At 47.1% G+C, this 21,078-nt stretch overlaps 1 protein-coding gene across 5 annotated transcripts in view; it reads right to left on the reverse strand.

Moving 5' to 3' along the window:
- Window positions 1-433: 433 nt before the first annotated feature.
- GABRA3 (gamma-aminobutyric acid type A receptor subunit alpha3) overlaps window positions 434-21,078 on the reverse strand; it is a 64,072-nt gene continuing 43,427 nt past the window's right edge. For all 5 annotated transcript variants that reach the window (XM_061445945.1, XM_061445946.1, XM_061445948.1 and 2 more), the window contains 5 exons: window positions 16,514-16,596; window positions 12,691-12,834; window positions 10,936-11,088; window positions 8,471-8,682; window positions 434-930 (listed from right to left, as the gene is read on the reverse strand). In XM_061445945.1, coding sequence (XP_061301929.1) covers window positions 601-930; window positions 8,471-8,682; window positions 10,936-11,088; window positions 12,691-12,834; window positions 16,514-16,596 — 922 coding nt within the window. In that variant the 3' untranslated portion in view covers window positions 434-600. The remainder of the gene's footprint in view (window positions 931-8,470; window positions 8,683-10,935; window positions 11,089-12,690; window positions 12,835-16,513; window positions 16,597-21,078) is intronic.

A 21,078-nucleotide genomic window follows, 5' to 3' on the forward strand; every position in this document is an offset into this window, starting at 1 on the left:
CAGACCACAGCAGTGGTGGGCTCACCATCAGCGTTGGGCTACAAGCTGGCCCCTGCTGCACTGCTCACCTTCATCCACAGCCCAGGGAATACCACTGAGCACAAAGCACCAGGCACTGAAGATTTGACTGATGCTGGAGGCCTCCACATCCCTGAGCCCAGGCCATCTGTCATGCTAGGGCAGTCCATTGCAGAAAAGAAAGAAGGGAGTGGACCATGGCAGCAGCCGCCAGCGGAGTGGAGTGTGGAACGGCAGTGGCATGCAGACTGTGGGAATGGCAGGGGATGGAGACAGGGAGAGGAAAGCACAGGGTGACTCGGGCAGATGGGGAATATCAGACTCACGATGTTAGAGGCACAACTTGTTATGATCCTTTTTTTTTTCCTTTCATCATTAGAGACAAAGTAAAAGGAAATTAAAGCATAAGAGGGGGTGAAATTAAAATCACAGTTTTGTTTACATTATAAAAGAACAATCTAATAGGAAGAATAATAATAATATCAAATAAACAATAATAATTAAGCAAAACAGGAAAGAAGAAAGCCCTGGAGAATTCCTGCCTGGATGGTGCTCACTGATGGAAGGTTTGTGTGACCGGTTTTATTGTTTGGGGATCATTCCCTTGATAGCTGACTCCCGGTTTACGTACGTGGCCCAGTAGACTAAGTTGAAGATGGCAAAGAGGACTGGAAAGACGATGCGGGACATCTTGTCTACCTTGCTGACGCTGTTGTATGTCTTCTTACTCTCTGGGAGCTTCTCCTCTGTGCGGGGCATCTTGGGGGGTATGTTGGTGGCAGTAGCAGTGGCACCAGCACTCTTGGAGATGGTGGGCAGGCCAGGGTCCTTGGCAATGTTGAGGGCATATGTGGTGCCAACAATGTTGTAGGTGTTGTTGGTTTTCTTCGCTAGTGCCACTGGCTCTTTTTTCTAGGGTAGGTGGAAGAAAAAACATAATAGAGATGAAGTAACTGTAGAACTGCATGGAGAACATTTTGTCCTCTGAATTTACCTGCTTGTCCAGATGAGGAGATGAAAAAGGGTGCGAGGAGCAAGAGACGAAGAAGGTGGCATTGTGGAGGGGAGGGAAGATGTGGTGAGAAGATGGCCAGAACCCATGACATCTGCCACTTGAGGGCTGCTGCAGCATACAGATGTGCTGGACTACGGTGGACCAGCTACTCCATGTAAGCCCAGCATACATCAAAGAGGTCCTGGCCTGGCAGCTATGTTCTGCTGCAAGCCAAATAACTGAAGCCACATAACTGGGTTTGTTGCTTTCTTGCAGTGCTATAAAAAGGTGTGTACAGCTGCATTTGAGTAGTAGCTGCCCCAGACAGGTCACTCCTTGACTGGCAGAGTGCTACCAGGTCCATTTTGTGTATTGCCAGGTCAGTGCAAGTGAATGCAGGCTCGAACTATACAGACTCTTTGTTTTCTCTCTCAGTTGGGCAATGTTTTCTGCTGCATGCAAGGTTCAGCCATGGAGAGACAATGCAGGAATGTAGTCTTTAGCAAAGAACAGCACCCTGTCTGGCCATCCTGAGGGAAGAGCTTGATTTTCTGCTTTGCTGGCCTGCTTCCTGGGCCAGGTGAGAGGAGGAGACATCACAGAAGATCATAGTTCTTGGGGGTTTTGTTGCAGAAATCCAGTGGCTTTAAGAATTTGGGCAACAACATTGGAATATTTTGCACCATATTACAAGGCCATATAATACACTGCCTCAGTGCCCCTGAATGCCACACAGGAATACTTCATAATTCAATATCATGATGTCCAAAATGCCTCTGGGACTCTTTAGAGCACCTCATGACCTACCCAAGTAAGATACAGAACAGATGGAAGGCATTTTCACTAGCCCTGGATTTCAGGATTGCTCAACACAGTACTGTCGGGCAGAGGGAAGCCTTTCATCTTGTCTTTGTATCTAGGGGTTGCTGCAAATCAAAGGAGATTAGTGCACACCTCCCACAGGGCTCCAGGGACAGCCATGCTGTCCATGCTGAAGGGAGGAAAGCATGCATAGCGAATGTCACGTGTCAGACATGATGTACCGAAGGATGATGGAAGATGCTGGACAGCTCAGATGTTAACGAAGATAAGTAGTCCGGAAGTTGAAGCTAGGCAATCACGATAGGTGATTTCATATCATATCATATAAAGCAATCCAGGTCCATCGGGAGAAGCTCACTGAATGAAATCTGTTAATAAGCAGCCACCAGGCACCCTACTCATCCTAGCACTTAGGTATTCCATAATTGTGGAATCAGGTGTCCACTGTAATTATACCAAGAGCCACTGTGAGACACAGTAATGACTCACGGTGGGAATCAAATATCTAAGCTCAGAACAAGGTGTGACTTTGGATCTCATTTTTTATTCAAAAGCAACTGAGACGCAAGGTAAGACTCATGCAGGCACTTCCCAGGGGTACTTGGCATGGTCTTGCATGTACATGTGAGGGAATCGTATACAAAGTGATCAGCAGGAGAATGGAAGAGCGTGCAGCCAGCAGGACCTGTCCATCTCCCCACCCAAGTCTGCATTAGGTAGCAGGCAGCACCACTGGGTAGCTACTGGTACAGATCTGCCCAGCCTGCTCTGCAGAGATACTCCAAGGGCTTTAGCTTTCATTTGGTACTTCCATTTTTTAGGTGCCCACAATCACCATGGATATTTCTAGTTACCTTAGGAAATGAATTTTCTACAGTGATTTTCAGAGGGACGCTAAAACCAGACTTCTGTGCAATCTTTAAACCCTTCTCCAATAATATAACCAGGCCTGCAGCCTTGTAATAATGCCAGCAATTACAGAAATTAACTTGCTGTTAGAAGGAGGTCTAAATATCTTCAGACTGCAGACCAGACTGAGCCACTGATCAGACCATATTCACGGTCTTTTATGGGAGAGGGTGTTATGATCTTTGATGATTAACTGAGTGACTGATTTCTGCAATCATTAGAGACATGTTAACTTGTACCCCCTGCACAGCAGGTGAACTTTTCCTGCTAAAGAGCTGACAAGAAGCAAATAAAGGGCTAAAGAGGTTTCACCTTATGAAATATTTAAATATGCCTAAGTATGATTACTTATTAACACAGCTACGGGAGGTAATAAAGCAATTGATAATCAGTAATGAAATGAAAAAGATTGTTGTTCTAGAATGCAATCTGAAGTGCTCTGTGATTATTTTAGTATTAATCAGCTACGTTACTTGTTACAGGAATACGATTCCTACAAGTGACATGGCATTTTCAACCTGGCTAGCTTTTCTGCCCCAGAGCGTGGAAAGTGGATCTGTCTTGCCTGATCAAAGGCATTAGGAAACAGCAGGCTGAAACAGAGTAAATTCAGATGAATATGAATGCTGTGGGTGGTGATAGCAAGCTGCTACTCCTATTAGTGTGATCCAGAGCCCTCAAGCATCAACCTGGGCTTCTCTGGACCTCAGATCAGGCTGTTCAGGTAGTGCCCTACAGCCAGGGCCTTTTCTCCACCTGCTTATGGAGTCTTCTGCCCTAGTCAGAGCTGGGAGCCTGGGAAGACTTTGGGGAACAACCAGAGCACTCACTCCTACACCAAGGCACGTGTGTGTGCTCTGGATGTGCTCTGCCCCTGACATGTCAGGGGAAATGGGTTCAGCCTGAAGTTTACTGTGCTTTACAAATAAGTGTTTCAGGCAAGATTCTGACAATCAAACAGAGCAAAACGTGTTTATTGCTATCAGTTGTGAGGTAGCCCCCAGCCTTCCCCCTGCACCTTCATCTTTGAGGAACATCACGTCTTATTGAAGCAGAAGGGAAGAGTGGAGGAACAGGAGGAAACCCCACACTTGCTTTGAAGACTCCTCCTATTTAAAACATCGAAGTTGCAAAGCAATGCCTGTGTTTATTGCCCAGTTTGGGCACAGGGAAATTGAATTGCTGCACAAAGCTGTCCCTGCACTGCTCTCCTGAGGGAAAAGCTGGTCTAGAGATCAATATGTTCCCTGGATCTTGCAGTCTGACAAGTTCTCCCACAGCACACATACTGGAAACGAATGACATTTTTGTTAAATATTCTTGTCTTCAAGCCTCTCTATTGAGGAGCTAATAACTGAACCTCTACATTAGGGGAACTACAGGTTCTGCCTATGATCTGCTGGAGAATTATCTCTCTGCACTGCTCCTTGACAAGAAATTTGGGATGGAAGCACTGTTCCTCTGACAGGCCACTCTGAAGGTCACCATCACTAATATGTGCAGTACTTGAGAAATGCAAGGTATCTACAACTTACCATTCTAGAGAAAAGTCTCTTTAATGACCTCCAAACAGCTCTAGTTTCTGACATACTTGAATCCTATAATTCAAAGCCCAGCAACTGCAGTTGCTGTTCCAGCAAGCATGTCACTCCTTCCTCATGCCAGCCAAAGTTCCCCTCTGCAGTGTGCCAGAGACTTGATCCTATCAGAGCACAGCAGCAAAGTGTTTTACACTGTGATGCCTGTACCCTGAGCAGAGCCAAAGGATCCAAACAATGCAGTCTTGCATTAACAAACAGGCTCTGTCAATGCCAGGTTGCTGTCAGCTGCTGGTGTAACCTTTGGCATCACTCATCCCTCCCATCCCTCTTTTCAGGTTATGTGGGACTGAGCCCAATGATCTTATGCTCCCTGGATCACCATACGAAGACTCAGAGGTTGGATGGAATCAGTAATCAGCCCAACATGTCACACAGATAGCATTGAGAGGAAGGAGGTGAAATGTTGATACATGGACTCTAGAGAAGATGCTGAGAACATGAATCACAGTGCTATGGAGGGCTACAGGTGCTTGCAGTTGGAGGAGGAGAAAGAATATATGGGCTGCAGAGCATGGTCAGCAAGGGAAAGTGACAGCCAAAGCATATTTACTATAGTGAGGCAGAAAAAAAGAGATGAGCCTGAACAACAACATGAGTCTGTAAGACTTCAAACTGGTTGAAAATGGTGGCCTGTCAAGGTTGGTTCTAGTTCCTCTCTGTTGTCAAAGGGGATTGAATCAAGGATGCCACAGTAGGAAAGAAACAGAGAAGGAAGAAGAATTATCCTCTGGATCAAGGGCAAACTTTGTAATTGCTGAAGGGTGGGTTGGACAAAAAGTTAGGCTTTAGTCAGTGGAAAAGGCACCTAGTGCAAATGGTGAACATGTCTGTCACTTCCAAAATACAAGGAAGAATGTCACGATGATAATATCTACAGAAGCATTTGAAGGATGCTTTGTGGTGACTTTCTCTTAGCGAAAAGACATATGAAAAGTACATGAATAGCCTGGACCTAACCTTCTTGCCACACACTACAGGATTATTGTCTTAAGGATGACAAGGATAAAGACCCAGGACTATTCCTCCACCTAATGTTTTCATGTGTCTGACTGCAGCTACTTGATTGCTTTTGTTGCTTCTTGCCACCCAGGATTTAGGACAATGTCATACAAACACAGATACAGAGCTAAAGCAGATTTTATGCATAGACATGGCATTGCAGGAGGATTTAAGTAAGCATCTTCCAAAGATCCAAAGCATCTTCCATCCTGAGGAACAGACATTTTTCTTTGCAGGGAATTCCCTGGTAAATGTCATCCTTGCAGACTTCATGAGTTTCCCAGTGTCGAAGTCACAATGCTAATAGTTGGCTCTCTGGATTCTCACTCTCACAGCCACTCAGAAAGTGACCCTGTTGGCACCCTATGGTTGGGATGGGTGGGATGGATCTCACTTTGTTCAGACCCAGCCCTTCTGTCCTGATGTGGATCTTTTTAACAGGATATTTTGAGGATATTAGAGATAGGGAGCTTTGCTGGCTACTGAAGCGCCTCTCAAAGCCTTTGGCCTCTCACTCTTCCCCAGCTACTGCCATCTCCCACCTTCCTCCTGATGATGTTTTTAAAAATACCATCTTTACTAACAGGTTTTCCACATAGGATCCAGAAACCTCTCCCCCAGTTTGATCTGCACCTCCAGGCTGGTTGCAGCATTCTGCTGCACAAAGAGAGAGGAAATCCTTCATCCACAATTAGTGATTGCTCATGGCTGACAGGAAAGGCTTGGAAAATCTTTGGGTCAAAGAAACATCAGTAAAATCTCATCAGAGTGCGAGCTAGTGGGGGTTTTTTGTGACATCTATGGTGACATCTGCCTGCCTTTCAGTAGCCCCCAGAACCAGAACCCAGCTGTAGCTATAACCAGAACATCATCATGATCATTTATGATGCAGAGATCAGTGACTGATCAAGTTCAGCCCATCGTGTTAGATTCTACCTGAAAAAATGCTCCGTTCCACCTAAATCAGTGGGTTGGCTGAAGGGGAGAAGGAAAGATTGGAACCAACCTGAGAGAGTGAACACACTAGGGGCACCTGTAGAAACCAGCAGCTTTTGCAAGATAGTGATTTCTCTCTGAAGGGATGGGAAGCATTGCTGGTGCCTACATTTGAGGTGAGGGAAGGGCTGATGCTTATCGATTTACTTTTTTTCCATGTTCATGTAAGGAAACAATCAAACCTGGAGTGAGGATCCTTGCCATCACACCAATGAAGAACATTCTTTTTGGCTGTAAGGAAGGCTTTCCAGAGACCAGGGCTCATCCTGGGCTTGTCACTGGTAGTTTTACTTCTTGTACAAACACTTTAAAATGCCAATAGCTTTTCTTCTGCCTCCTCTTTCTTTTGTGGTTTCAACCACCTGGCTTGTCAATCGCTTCAAGAAGAGCTAATTAAAGGCTGAAACTGAGCCAATAGGCATCTTCATTGCATAGCAATTTCATTGCTTGGAAATATTCAATTGAATAAAGATGAAAAGCAAATATGGTGACACATCATATTCCCAAGCTCCCTGAAATCCCACCACTCTTCAAGGAGCTCTCTGAGCTGCAGAGACTGGAAGTGGGTTAGCCTTCTAAGGTAAAGATCAGGGTCAGCTTGAAAAAGCATCCATGAATTCGGAGTCCTTCCTGATCCTCCAGCCTGACACCAATTGCAGCAAACTTACAGAAACATTTCTGGTCCTGCTTTGTTTTCTTGTTTGATTACCATGTGAGCAAACATTCTGCATGCTCTTATCCTATTGCTTCAGCGCTATTAGCCTTGCAGTGCTGGGTCATTGAATAAATTAAGGAGCACACTGCTTCTGTGACAAAACTGAAGCTTTTGAGCCTTTGCTGCTTTTCCAGCTGTGCCCAGTTCACATAATTGCCCAAAGCTGTGTGAATCCTGACTTTTTGCTGATTTGCCAATCCCTGAAAGTAACATGGTTGCTTTGAAGACCTGTTCTGATCCTTCACTCATGCCAGTGACCTGGCTTTTCTCATCTCTAGAGGCCAGATTAGCATTATTGTTCCCAATGGAAGTGGAAGACCATCAACTGGCCTCCTATGGAGCCTTTTGCCATGAGTCTGTTTCTCAAACAACGGCTGCAAAAGCAAACAGGTAGAGAGAGTCCAGGAAACACAAGAGAGACTTTCAGCACCCTGTGATGGCTGTGGTTCTCCATAAGGCCTCTGTTCTCCTGCTTTGACCTCCATACCAGAGATATGACTAGTTGGTTGTCGTCTTCTCAAAAGTTACTGCAATTCTGCCAGGTATTTGCATACAGCCCCACCACAATTTTTAACAACACATTAAAATGCAAAGGAGAAAAATATAAAGGCTCCAGAACCAGGAACAAGGGCAAAGCTGCTTTTCAAATTGATTCAATAAATATAAACAAGGAACAGCATGCTACAGTAAGCGATTTCTCTGTGCAGCCAGGACTAAATCAGTTAGCAAGGAGGGTGCATGAGCAGGGATAGCAGTGGCTGTCAGGAAGGAAGCTGCCAAAAAGGCTGATCCCAAGTGAGAAGGGAAAACGTGGGTGATGCCAGGCACTAATTTACTGCCAGTTGCTGTTTCTGATTGCTTGCTTCCCACCCACCCTCTTTGCCCGAGCTTACAAAGCAGCAGATGTGGGCAACAGCACAAGCATTGGACCTCCCCATCACCGCACCATGCTTGCCCATGTTGGAAGAGACCTACAGTCAGGGTTACCAGCTACAGGGGACACAGCAGAGTGGAAACATCTCCATTGGTGAGGAGTGGCATATTTAGGTTTGTGTGGCAGGCTAGCAACATGGAGCGGGGCATTTATGGGTTGAAGGGAGAAGACCACCAGCAGAGCAAGACCAATGCATGCACACGTTCATGTTTCCACCAACAAATAGTCATGCAGAAGGACAAAGGGGAAAGTGGGCAGTCATGCCTCGATGTTTTCCTCCAGCTAAGCACAGCAAACAGTCCTCCAAGCCCCTCCTCCCTCAAGAACCGCTCCAGTTGAGACCTGAGCTGGGGACCCCAGTAAGTAGCATCCAGCCTCCGGAATAGCTTTGGTGCTGCATGTTACCCACTCCTGGCCCCGGCGCAGTTCTCTCATGCAGCGTTTCTTCACCGCCCCCTTCTCCCCTTGGCCACAGGGCTGACCTTCATCTCTTGGGCCTCCAGCACCTTCTTGCCATCCCAAGCCCAGCTGCGCTTGGTGAAGTAGTTGACGGTGGCAAATTCGATCAGCGCAGAAAACACAAAGGCATAACAGACGGCTATGAACCAGTCCATGGCCGTCGCATACGCCACTTTAGGTAACGAGTTTCTTGCGCTGATGCTTAGTGTGGTCATGGTGAGGACTGTGGTGACACCTGTGGAAACGCAGCAGGAGACAAAGACGGTGTGAGACCATGCACTTGTACCCACCCGGTTTCTTCTCAAACCGCACAGCTAGCATTTCCATCATGTACATTCAGGAGCTAAACCCCAAGCCGTGTGCCCCATATTCTCCTTGTAATTTAGGGAGCCTTACCCAGCGCAAGTCTGTGGTGCAATTCATAGAATAATATACAGTACAATAACAGCTAGATGGTTGGGAACTTCATGGATGACCAGAAACCGGCCACACATCCAATGTGGTCCTCTCAACATTATGGAAAGAGTGTCTCTTGACCTGCATGGATGAACACCTGGATCAGGGGTCCTGCCAGCACAGCCAGGACCCCATTAGTAGCCCAAGCTGCCAGAATCAGTGTCACAATGATTTATCTTTAAAAGATGATCTGTTGCAAAATGCCTTTTAAAGCTTTTTTCATTAAAGCCAGCAACCATTGCTATCCATTTTCCCCAATAATGTGCTTTTCAATTAAAAATGCATTAAAAACATTATAAAAATATTGACTAATTTTCACTTCCCTTAAGCCATACTCCTGGTAATTGAAGAGTTTCAATAACATTGTTGACAATACTTTCCGAGAGGCAAAAACCCAGGAATAAACAATTGGAGTTCTCATTATTCTCTTAATAGGAAAGCAAGGCAATTTGGGAGCAAAGACATTTTTCACAAAGGTAGGTTTTAATTTTTCAGCCATTGCTCAATCTGAGCTGCTGCTTGAGGAAACCTGTCTAATTGCAAACCTCAGACAAACATAGGAGGGAATCAAGTACCCCCAGAGAAGGGCTCTCCCCCAGTGTTGGGAGTGCAGGATACTCCAGAATCAATGCAGATGTAAGAGCCCACTGGGGGCATGGACAGACATGGGCTCTGGTGTGCAGTCTGTGGGGTTTAGTTGCAAGTGATTCACAGATAGATGAGTGAGGAAAGTTCATCAATGACTCTGTGTGTGTCTGAGCTGGTCCTATTTTCCATGTGATTTTTCTCTGACTTTCCCTCTTTTCCATTCTGTTGGATTAAAACCACCAAAAAGTAGGTGCTAAGGGGTTGTACCTCTCTTCTTCACTGTTATTACTGTTCAATGCAGCCCTTGCATTCTGCATCATGCATACCAGCTTGGTCATACGAACCACCTAGCTCCCTGGGGATTGCTGTAGGATTTGCCTCACCAGGGAATGGAAAGCAATCTGGTGCTAACAGGAGAAGCTGGGGTCAACTGTAAATTACAGAGCTTGTTCGTGACCTGCATGTCACAAGCCCCACTAAACATGAAAACCGTAATGATTCCCTTCTATTTCATTTAGAAGGGTGCAGAGCCACCTGTGACCCTCTCTGCGTCACATACCAGGCCACAGCATGGGAACAAGGTCTTGTGGAGAGGGTCCAGAAAGGAAGACAATAGCCTTGTGGGTTTGTGGGAGTACTTCTATCATGACCCTTGCTACAAAGAAAATGCTTCATGATCTTTGAAGCCCCACCGCTTTCTGCCTTATTCAGAACCAGAAGCAGGTGGTACCATATATCCCCTCTCTGCCTGGTGATTTTTGTTCAATATACTCTCTGTTAAGTGGTATCTGCTATCTGGTGGTTGGTGTTACTTGTAGGAAATACGAACCTGCAGCATCACAGCTGGTCTGTGAACATGTGTGTGTACATCCTGAGAGAAAGGTCTTGGCAGGAAAGCATGGAGCAATTCTGTTATTAAATGTTTGTAAAAGCTATTAATGTATGAGCAATGCCAGCCTGACACTTTGCCTTGGAGAGAAGATCTGAAACCAGCAGCAGGAAATAATAACAATATATTTACCAAGCAGTTCTACTGCCTCAGACCAGGAACTTGTTATGTGGAGCTCTGACCAGGGGCATAATAGCAATTTTAGAAGTACAGCTTTAAATGCCTCCCCATGAATCTATCCTCTCCTCAACTCAGAAGCCAATATAGATAAGCAGACACAGCCAATTGCATATAATTAGATGATCAATACCTTGATTACTGTTAATATTTATGGCTTGGCTTGTAGCAGAAACATGGACAAGAGTATTTTTTGCAGTGATTCAGTGGAAGCAAGGGCACTGGGAAGACACTGAGAGCTATTCTGGGACATGGCAGCAGTTTCACTGATGCTGCTCAAGGCCTGGAGAAGACCAGCTCTGCTGCTCGCTCTATTTGCCATCACTTGTGGTGCCTTTCTCTCCAACCTGAGAGGGTGCCCCATGCTCCTGGACTCACCAAAAACCGTTCGGGCAGGTACAGACTCCCTGTTAAGCCAGAAGGAGACCTGGGACAGGATGACAGTCATAATGCAGGGTAGGTAGGTCTGGATCACAAAGTACCCGATCTTCCTCTTGAGGTGGAAATGTGTGGTCATGACGACATACTCCCCTGCGGAGACAGCCAGTTAGAGATGCTGAGCCACTGGTGTTTTCCAGGATGGGGCCAGCTGGCCACCAATCCTTCTCTAAACCATTAAAGATCCATCCTGAACAAACTTGCAAGTTCTTAGGTGAAATGCCAGCGTGTGTGTCCTGCTCCTGGTTGATGTGCCCTGGTATCTTATGGTACTGCAGGCCACCCTAACAGCAGTGCAAAGGAAGGATGGATGCTGCAGCATGCTGTTGGCACTGACTCTGCACATCCTGCATACACAACCAGATGTGTGCCCAAGTGTAGCCTTAGTGACTACTACACAGCATTTATCCTTTCAAAACACTTCTCTGGAGACGTCTTTAATTCACTACAAAATGGTTATGGGACAAAGGCAAATCAATGCCAATAAAGAACATGGCAAGAGGCCTTCCCTGCTTTATCCCTGGCACAAGATGTCTCTCCCAACCCAGTTCCCATCCCTTTTCTGCTCCAGCCCAGGGAGCTACTTTGTGGGTAAGATCCCTTAAGCCTAGAGAGATCCTAACAGTGCTTCAGTAGAATTCCAGAGCAAAGGATTGTGTTTTCTCTGACAATTCTGAAAATATTCCACCTTTCCCAACTGTAACCATCTCAGAAATCAGGGCAAGCTCTGCTATTAAAGGTCTGGGCTGTAAATCAAAGAAGCAGCCATCCTTGTTTTCTTTCAGTGCCCTACTCTTCCACTCACAGCTCTGGATGTTTCGCTGGATTATTGTGCCTTTTTGTTGTGAGCGTGGTTCTGCTAAATCATTACACACAGGAGACTTTAGCAGCTTTCTTGCCACTTCAGGTTATTTGTCTGTACGTTTTACCACAATTTAAGTAGGGAGATCGGCCAGATATTATGAGATTTAGTTCCCTGGACTCCCCACGTTTCCCCAAGGGAGATGCTATGAGTTGTTACAGACAGACACTATTAAAATCACGTGCACCAGAGAGGAAATATCCTCAAATGAAAGAGCCACTGACGCATACATAGGGGAAAATAAAAGAAAATAAAAGAAGAAAGATGAGAGACACACATGAGGTAACAGAGGCTGTCAGTACCTGGATTCAGAGGGGAAAGGAGGAGCAGCAGATGGGAGAGAAAGATGATTAATACTGGTCATTAATCAGAGAAAAAATTAGTTTGGGATAATCTTCCATTAGCTATGATAATATTTGTGTGAGCAGATGTGGTGAAAATCCCACTGAATATTATGTTGCATTCACCTCCCCTGCCCGCAATGCTCTCCGGAGGGACTGGAATGGGATTCAAGACAAATGAACCTGCAGTACCAAGAGCCAGCTGGGCAAGGTGGGCAGGTTTTCCACACAACACAACCTTCTCAGGTGCTTGAAATCCGTTTTCTAGAGGGTATGGGTAATAAGGCTCTTTCTAAAAGCTAAACCCTTTACTGCCTCTTAGTGACTGCTCCAGTTGTCCCCCAGCCCTATTCTCCCAGATGTGGCTTGAGAAATACTTTGGTGCTCACTGCCCACAGGTGCTGCCTCTATAATAATGCCAAATCGTGGCATTCAAAGGCCATGGGTCCTGGTGTGCTCGGCCCATGCGTTGCATTATGGACCCACAAGTACCTGTGCTGGATCGAACCATCTCCGTCCCAACAACGTGGCCCAGCAGGTCATACTGGTTCAGGCGAGATCCACCCTTTGCTACTTCCACTGATTTATCCTTCCCCAGTGTCCAGGTGTAGATCACCTCTGTCTTTGTGTAGGCATCTACGGAGGAGAATGAAGAATGAGGTTTGTGCTTCTGCTGACCTGAAATATACCAAAATTAGCCTGTAGCCAAATTAGTCCTTGCTGTGCATTCCTCAGAGCCACACGGCTGAGCACAGCCAAGCATGGCCAGAAACCAGGGCTGTTCAGCAACTGTTAAATCAAATGAGCAAAGGGGAGCTTGGGTTTTTGGAAGGGAGCTGGAAGAGGGGGCAGAGCACGGTTGCTGAAAGGCACGCTGTCCCCTTGTCATGCTGACTCTGCAAGGGCTGGCTCCAAGCAGAGACAAGGTAGGAAGGCGTCCAGACCAGCAGGCTGCTGGGGCAGCAGGACAGCCACAGCCCTGCCGTGCCAGGGATCCCGCAGCAGCTGGTGAGAAAAACTAAACACAAATGGGGTTGAATTTTAGGTTAAAAAGTTACAAATCTCTACCCTCACTCAGAAGCAACCCCCCTGCAAGCCCCTCAGCTTTGGAGGTGGCGTGCCCTCCCACCAAGGTGCTTTTTCCCCTCCATGACCCTCTGTTTGCCAGCCTCCAGGCAGCGAGGGAGGGCAGGGCTGTCACAAAAGAGACAGCAGGCGAGTGCTGCTGGAACTGCTGCTTAGGGTAGCACTGGGCTTGGGGCCAGGGCATCCTTCCAGGAGCTTGCGAGTTCTCTTCTCTACCCCATCCTACCTGCCCAACTCCCCATATGCAAACACCTCTCTAACTCACACCGTCACCGTCACCTTCGCAAGCTGTTGTGATCAAACCCCTGCTTGTCCTCATAGCTCTCCCAACAGTGTCTGCATGCTCTCGGCTTTGCCAGTCCTGTGGTATCCAGAAATAGAATTTCTCCAGTCTCTACTAGGAGCTCCTTGCCCCCATAATGCCCAAGCTTCCTGTCCATGACCACTCTGCACTGTCTCTTTTTGGCTAGAACAAAGTTCACTAAACCAATGTTTTAATTCATTTTTACCACCTGCTTCTCCTATTAGACATTAAGGAATTCTTTGGCTGGGGTCAGGTCAAGCAATGGAACAGGTCTACTACAGAAATGTCTCATCTGCTTTGTAGAAGATTGTGTCCTGAGACGACCAGATTTCTCTGATCTTTTTAAAACAACTACTGTTATCCCTGCACTGAAGGTTCTGGCAAACCTGTTAAATACCAAGCAGGTGTTGTGCAAAGTGCAGGGAGTGGCTTTGATGATCAGCCAGTGCTTCTCAGCACGCCAGCCCACTGTCTAAGTGCTTCTGATGCAGGCTGGCTCCTCTTATCCGATGTGCAACATTCTGCTTTTCCAACCCCTCCTTCCAGCTCTCAGCATGCTCCTGGAGACCTCCATCCTCCTTCAGGCTTAGCTTTGTACAGCTCTGGCAATGCTCTTCCTCCTTGATGGGCACCACCTTCTGCTCTAGCAGAAGGATTCACCCACCACCACTCTCAGTTTATGAAGGAAACCTGCCCACAGTTTTATTGCCATCATCTCTGAAAACCCAGTTGTCTACATCTCTGGTCAGCTGGGACAGTGTGTCTGGAGGCATGGAGGCATGGCATGGGTGCTCGGAACATACTGAATTCCATGAAGCTGTTTCGGTTCAGCTCAGTGCCTTTCTTGCAGTGCAATCCAGTCCAATCCGAACAAGAACAGCTCTTTGACATTTAGGGGAGCTGGTAACTTCAACAACACCTCCTGCTAGCATGGCCTCAGACAGCTGCTGTACAAATGTCCTATGGCTGGCTTAGAAACAGTTGTTTTTTGCTGCATACATCCATCTTCTAGGGAGCATGTGATAGGTAAGCCATCACCTTCACTGCACTGTGTCCAAGGAATGATGCAGGTGGGCTGCATCTGAAATGCCTGATGCCCTTACTTCTCTTGCAGCTCTCTGCCTTCCCATTGTGGGTGGTTACCATGGTGGCACAGGGACAGAAGGCAACTGATGAGCCATTCAGCTTGTGGGGATCACTGGAAGATGGTCACTGAGGCAAATCTGTCTATCCTTTGAACAGCATGCATCTGGCCCTGGCATTGTCCTTCTACTTGCAAATCTGACTCACTCTAAGCTTCCTACAAATGAGCACTTCCAGCTGCCGATGGATTTTTGGTGCAAACGCTAGTTTAATCCTACTCCAGCACAGGAGAGGTGAGCTCAGATGGTCTGTGGATGAGTACTTCAAAAAGAGCCATGCTAATGTTAATCAGGGGCAGCTCTCTGAGCTGTTTGTGTCAAAACTCCCATCATTCAGAGGCCAAATCAGTAAGAACTCAGAAGAACCCCAAGTCATGTAGCAGAAATATGTACATTAATCTCTTCTGCTCACCAAGAAACATTATAAGCAATTAAATGTGGAGTAATCTGCCTTCCTGCAAGTCTTGTAATAATCCCAGAATTTAGGCCTGAGGTATGAGACTTTATATCCTTCCTCACAAGGTCAATTAACATTAATAATACATTCTTCTCTAAGGCTTGCTATTTTACTGGCCTTAGTGATGTCTTGTGGCAATGAGTTCTACATTTAATTAGGTGCTGCCTAAGAAATAACTTTATTTTAGTACTTCTGAGTAATCCAGTTCCATGGATGCATTTTGTCATAAGGCAGAGGGGCAGATGCACATGATAAAGATGATTTCTTCCAGTGTCAATCAAACCTTTCAACTTGCTTTTAACTCCCAATGGCTACAGGAAGTATCAGCTTAGAAAGGCTGTAATTCCTCTGTTTCCTTAGGGTTCAGAAGGGAGCTTGCTGCTGGGGGCTAATTCTTTGGTCAGACATGGATGAGTCTTCCATCTAACATAGACTGGGAGTGGTGCTTAGTTCATTGGACCTGGAGGAAACTCCAGGCAAAATGGGGCTGGGAAGTTTATTTCTACATTATTGTGAATCAACGGCTTGGAATTTGATTCCCACTAACTTTAGGAACAAAACCAAGAGAAATTTAACTTGCATATGGGAGAGAAAAGGGAACTTGTTTCCAGGCAGGGTATGGGAAGCCCAAGCAGAGGAGCAGCTGCAAGCCTGCAAGGCTGGGAATGCTTTCAACTCACCAGCAGCCTCCAAATCTTCTGCAAACCAGGACCCTTGGGTGTTGGGACTGAGATTCCCAGAGTTTCCAAGCCTTTTACTTGACACCAGCCTGCTTGACAGGCAGAAAAGGAGCCAGGGGTTTGTAAGCTCCTTTGGAGCATGGAGCCAGAGCAACCAGATATTTCAGGCTCTCTCCAGATGGGCAGTTGTGGTGCAGGGGAAGCTGGACAGGACACCTAGCAGCAGACTTTGCTATCTTCCCAAATCTGGCCTCCCAGGATCACCTTGTGATGAAGGGAAAGCATCTCTGAGCTTTCCAATGAATTTTCCAGTCTTGCTGAGGCTGGCAGTGCAGGAGAGGCAGCACTGCCCACCCAAGGCAGAGGCAATGGGAAGCTGGTTTTCCCACTTCCCTAATAAACTTACTGCAAAACCAGAGGTATCCAACCCATCCTGAGAGCCTGAACTGACCACATATTTGCTGCTGCCCATTTCTGACCATGGCAGGAATTGCATGTAGGGAATACCAGAAACAAATTCCTGTCACATTATCATTAGCAATAATTGATAACACTGCCACCTAAATACAGGAAAACATCAGCCATTCAAAAGACTGTTCTTTAGCTCTGTACCCACCTCCTTGCAGAGGTTGATCAGGGTACTTACAGCTCCCAAATTTCAGCGGGCAAGCATGCACGTCCATTGGGAAGTCCTCCAGGTGCATGGGGCACTCTGCATGAATCGTCAGCCTACAAGACAAAACACAAGGTATGATCAGAAACATCAGCCTCCTGTGGAGGCTCCCAGCCGACCCTTCTGCCACGGTGTCTTTGACATGAGTCCATCAAAGGTGACAAAGGCCTCGGTGTGTTCACTCACCTCTGGGTCTCCAGGCAGAATGCCATCACCTTTGGAGGGACCAGCAGGCACACAGATCTGGCAATCTTTCCCAGTGTATAAACCCAACCCTACTGGCTGAGTTCATCTTCATCCCCTCAGTGCAATCAGAGTATCTGCCAAAGCCCAACTCTTCTGCTTGCTCATGCACTGTGCACAAAGAGCTCATTAATGCCTGGGGCCATGGGATGTCTCATGGACCATGCTGGAAAGCAGAGGGAAAGAGCTTCCAGGGAACATGGCCTGCTTTTCCTGGTGGTCTGGAAGTTGCGAGGGCAGGCAGGTTATTCAGTCAGGGAGCCACAGTGCTACTGGGCTTGTGGAACAAAGTCAGACCCATGAAGTCCCTGCAACTTCAGCCAGCCAGAAGTCATCTTCACAAGTAACGCATGAAGGGAGCTGGCTTCTCAGCCAAAGGGGGAAGCAATACAAGCATTCCCCACCCAAGGTGTTCTTCCTTGCCTGAAACCTCTCTGCTTTGCCCCTGTGCATGCCGGAGTGTGCTGGCTCTAATTAGCAGATATTTAAGTGAGCTGTGGAATCAATCACCACTCAGGAGAGCACCCAGATCCCCTTCTGTTCCCCCCACCCCTCTGGCCTTCCTCATCACCTCCTGCTGCTGCTGCAGGACTCCTCAGCACCATATGCTTTGCCTAAAGAAACATCAAAATGTCAAACCAAGGGGAATGTACCTCACTTTCTAGACAATTGCCCCTGCCCCTGCAGCACTGGGGTAAAGAGCCTGTTGCAGAAATTCTCACCTTTACTCCTTACCCTAGGCAAGGGAGCTTTATGGCCAGACAGCCACAAAGGCTTGTTTCATTGCTCAGGTGACGGGTTCAGGTCCAGGCATCTGAGCCCTGAAACGTCATTCTAAAGTCTAAAAGAGCATGTGTGAAATAGCCAAGCTGCCAGCAATCATACGATCCAGCTGTTGTATCCTTTGGCTCATCTGTCCCAGGCGCTAGCAATAACTTCTGTAGAACTCTCTTGAAATCAAACCCCAACTCCTTGTGTTTTCTCTTCACTCTGCTGGCACAATGGCACCAAAAGTGGAACATCCAGGAGAGAAACCATGTTTTTCTCTTTTAAGTCGCAGGAAGTCCTTTGAACTGCTCAACACAATGGCAAGAAGCGTGAATCAGGCTAAGCATACCTCTCCCAGGGCTGACGGTACAACAAACCACTTCAGCTTCGTTCTCATGGTTACCAGGAGCTTAGCGAAGCCTTTGATGTGTCATTAGAGCCCCTGTCGTTACCTGCGTTGTGCTGCAGGATGAGCGAGAATCTCAGTCCAATTTCTGGGACGCAAATGTAATAATCCCTTGGTGTCTGTGTGGTACAGAAACATGACAGCACCCTGCACAGCAGAACCAGCTTTGTTTATGCCGGGGTATTGAGTTTTGTCCTGACTTCTCCTCTAGGAGATTCATTAATAGCCACAGTCAGGCCAGATAGTGTTTATGGTTTAGGCTGTATGAATCTAGGTTAGGTTTAATTGCTGGGGTTTGAGCTTGAAAGCCAAATTGCTTCTAAGATCCTTGTGCTGGATCTGAAAGCACTGAATTCAGTTTGCATCCTCCCCCAGTCCCTGGAGGTTTCAGCCCATGATGGCAGAAATGCAGTGAGATAAAGTGATCTCTGAAGATTTCTCCCTCCTGGGACAGCTTCCTTACAAGAGTCTGCCTGCACAAAAGCAAGTCTGGAAACAGAGCATTTCTGCCTTTGGATCCACTCTGGAACCTGTAAGACAGGGAAAAGCAGCGTGTGCAAATTTCATCTTACCTATTCATATGCTTGCATGTTTAGCGGTTTAGTTTTGGTCTGCTTAAGTTTGTTGTCTAGGATCAGACCTGGTGTGGGATGCAGCCAAATAGTTGCCAGTCTGTTCTACCCAGAGGAGCTAGTGCTGGGATGTCCCAGGTGCTGCTCTTGCAGAAAGGAGAATGACGGCTGTACCTCCATCGTGTGGAAGAACTCTGCAAGCTCCAGCTTACACCTCTCACAAGTTGCCTGGAGTTAAAGACTGAAACAACAACCCAAAGCCTTTGCTGGGAGACACACTGTGAAACTGTGATTTCAAAAAGCAGCCTGGGAAACTCAAAGCCCTGAGCACGCTGCAGTACGTACAGCACTTGTTATCTGGGCTTCAACAGCCCCAGAAGGACTGCATGTGTCCTGGGTGCCTCAGCTTTCCTTCCTGCTCTACCTCTGCCTCACCCAGGGGTTCACACACCGTCCTCCCCAAGTGCCCACGCACTGCCGCTAAGGACTTGTCCTTAGCAACACAGGTTCCCGAGGCAAAGCCTTTGGGTATGCAGCTGAATATGTCAGCCTGATAGTTAAAGAAAACATCCTTCAAGTGCATAACTTGAGCACATATTGTCTTGGAACTGCTCTGACAATAACTACCAATCCTCAACATGCCACTCTGACCATGCCTGTGAAGAGCAGGAGAGCTCTTAAAAGCCTGGATTCAGAGTTGAATCTCATCAGCATAGCATTAGCCTTTCACTATTTCCACATGCTTCAAGGCCAGGAAGAACCAGAACATTATCTATGTGCCCCACACAATTGGAGCCAGAGAGTACATCCAGAGATTGAAGCAGCAGCTGAGTTTTTGTCTATATCTTATGTAAACCCATACACGGTTCCCAGTTTGTTGTATTCAGGTATGACCCCAAATCTTTGATGCCCTGGCTGGGCTTTTGTGAACTACTTGGGTCTTGTTTGAGCTCCACAAACAAGACTGCAATGGCAGGGCTAGATGATAACACCATGTTGCCCATTCCTTCTAAGGCAGCCAGAACAGCAGGGAAGAGGCAGAGGGATCAGTAATCCTGTTCATTCCTCAGCAGTCAGAAGGATGGGAATAGAGCAATGTAATTTTGTGCTGCGGTCACAAAGGCCATCTTGTTACCCAGCTGCCAATGCCCAAGCCAGTTATCAGATGCTTGCGCCGTGATGTTGCACCAAGCCCTGCCGTGACTAAAGGAAATCTCTGGATGCTCAGCTACAGCTGGTGTGTGACTCCTTGAAGCTCAGGTCAGTGATAAAGAGGCTCTCTCAGGGAGCTATAAATATTGTCACACAGGTGTAATTCTGCTGGATGCACACGTCAGAGTTGCTGTTCCACCAGAGCAACTTCATCTATAAATGTAAGCCTTGACTAAGAGAAGTTGGCTTTCACAGCAGGAGAAATAGGAAGAGACATGCCTCTAATTGCACATCAGCAGAACTGATCCCTCAAGGATATTGGCTGGTACAAGGTAAAGGAGAAGGATGTGTCTCAGGAGTCAAACTGCATGGCAGTGTACCAGTCTAGACTGAGCCTGCAGAGCATCACCTGGGCAGCCTAGTCAATGCAGGGGAAATCTGGCGCAGTCCAAACTCACTCCCTAGTCAGCAGAACAGACTGTGCCTCCTTGGGGTTTGCACTTTGCTGGATGTCAGCTCTGGGGGGCTGAGATTGGCTTCATGGTCCTGCTCCACCCTTTGGGAAGGACACGAGATGTCCCTGGGCATGGGGGAGAATGGCAAATGTGCCACTTGGACATGAAACATGAGTCTCCTCTCAGCCCTTTCCTGGGAGGAGTTTTCAAAGCACTTAACAAGCAAGGGTGATTCTGTCATCATCATCATTTAGCAGGGGAATTGAGGTGTGAGTGCCTAAGAGTGGCAGAGCCAGGCAGGACGTGGTCTCTGAGCCTCAGCCTGAGGCACAGTCCTGGATGATGCATTCTGTGCCCTTGCATCTTCCTCTCTGCACCCCATTAAAAGACCCTTTGTGACCCTGGGCAGGCATTTACGTCAGCAGCAGAGAGAAGGGCAAATATCAGATGTACCAGGACAGATATCCCGGATGTGTTGAACTGTAAACACAGAGGAGCCTTGCTTTATCCCAACACACTGTCCTGTGCAGTGAGCAGTGCTTTCCAGATGATCATCTGGCCACCCCTAACCACATCTCCATACGTCAGGCCGGTCCAATACTGCTCGGATCTCCACACACATCTGCACAGCAGCAGCATGTGCTGGGTAAGGAGCAGATCTCCATGCACTAGAGCTCCTGGAACTGCACCATACATGACAAAAGGCCTCATATCCAATCCTCAACCCTTGGGTATCTCTGAGTGGGCTTTTAATTTCTTACAAAGCCTTAGAAGTAGATTTAAGGTGCACCTGCAAAGGGAGCTCAGATTCTCCTTCTCCCCCCCCCCCCCCCCCCCCCCCTTCTCCGTGAGACAGTGAAACTGAAGGATGAGTTGCATTTATCTAAAAAATCCATGACTCCATTTTCTTCAGGAAGCTCATTCCCAAGAGCCTTGTGATGC

This window comes from Pezoporus flaviventris, unplaced genomic scaffold (genome assembly GCF_033815535.1).
Source record: "Pezoporus flaviventris isolate CSIRO_AGI_PZ_B2104156 unplaced genomic scaffold, CSIRO_AGI_Pfla_v1 ptg000005l, whole genome shotgun sequence".
In the NCBI taxonomy this organism is placed as follows: Eukaryota; Metazoa; Chordata; class Aves; order Psittaciformes; family Psittacidae; genus Pezoporus; species Pezoporus flaviventris.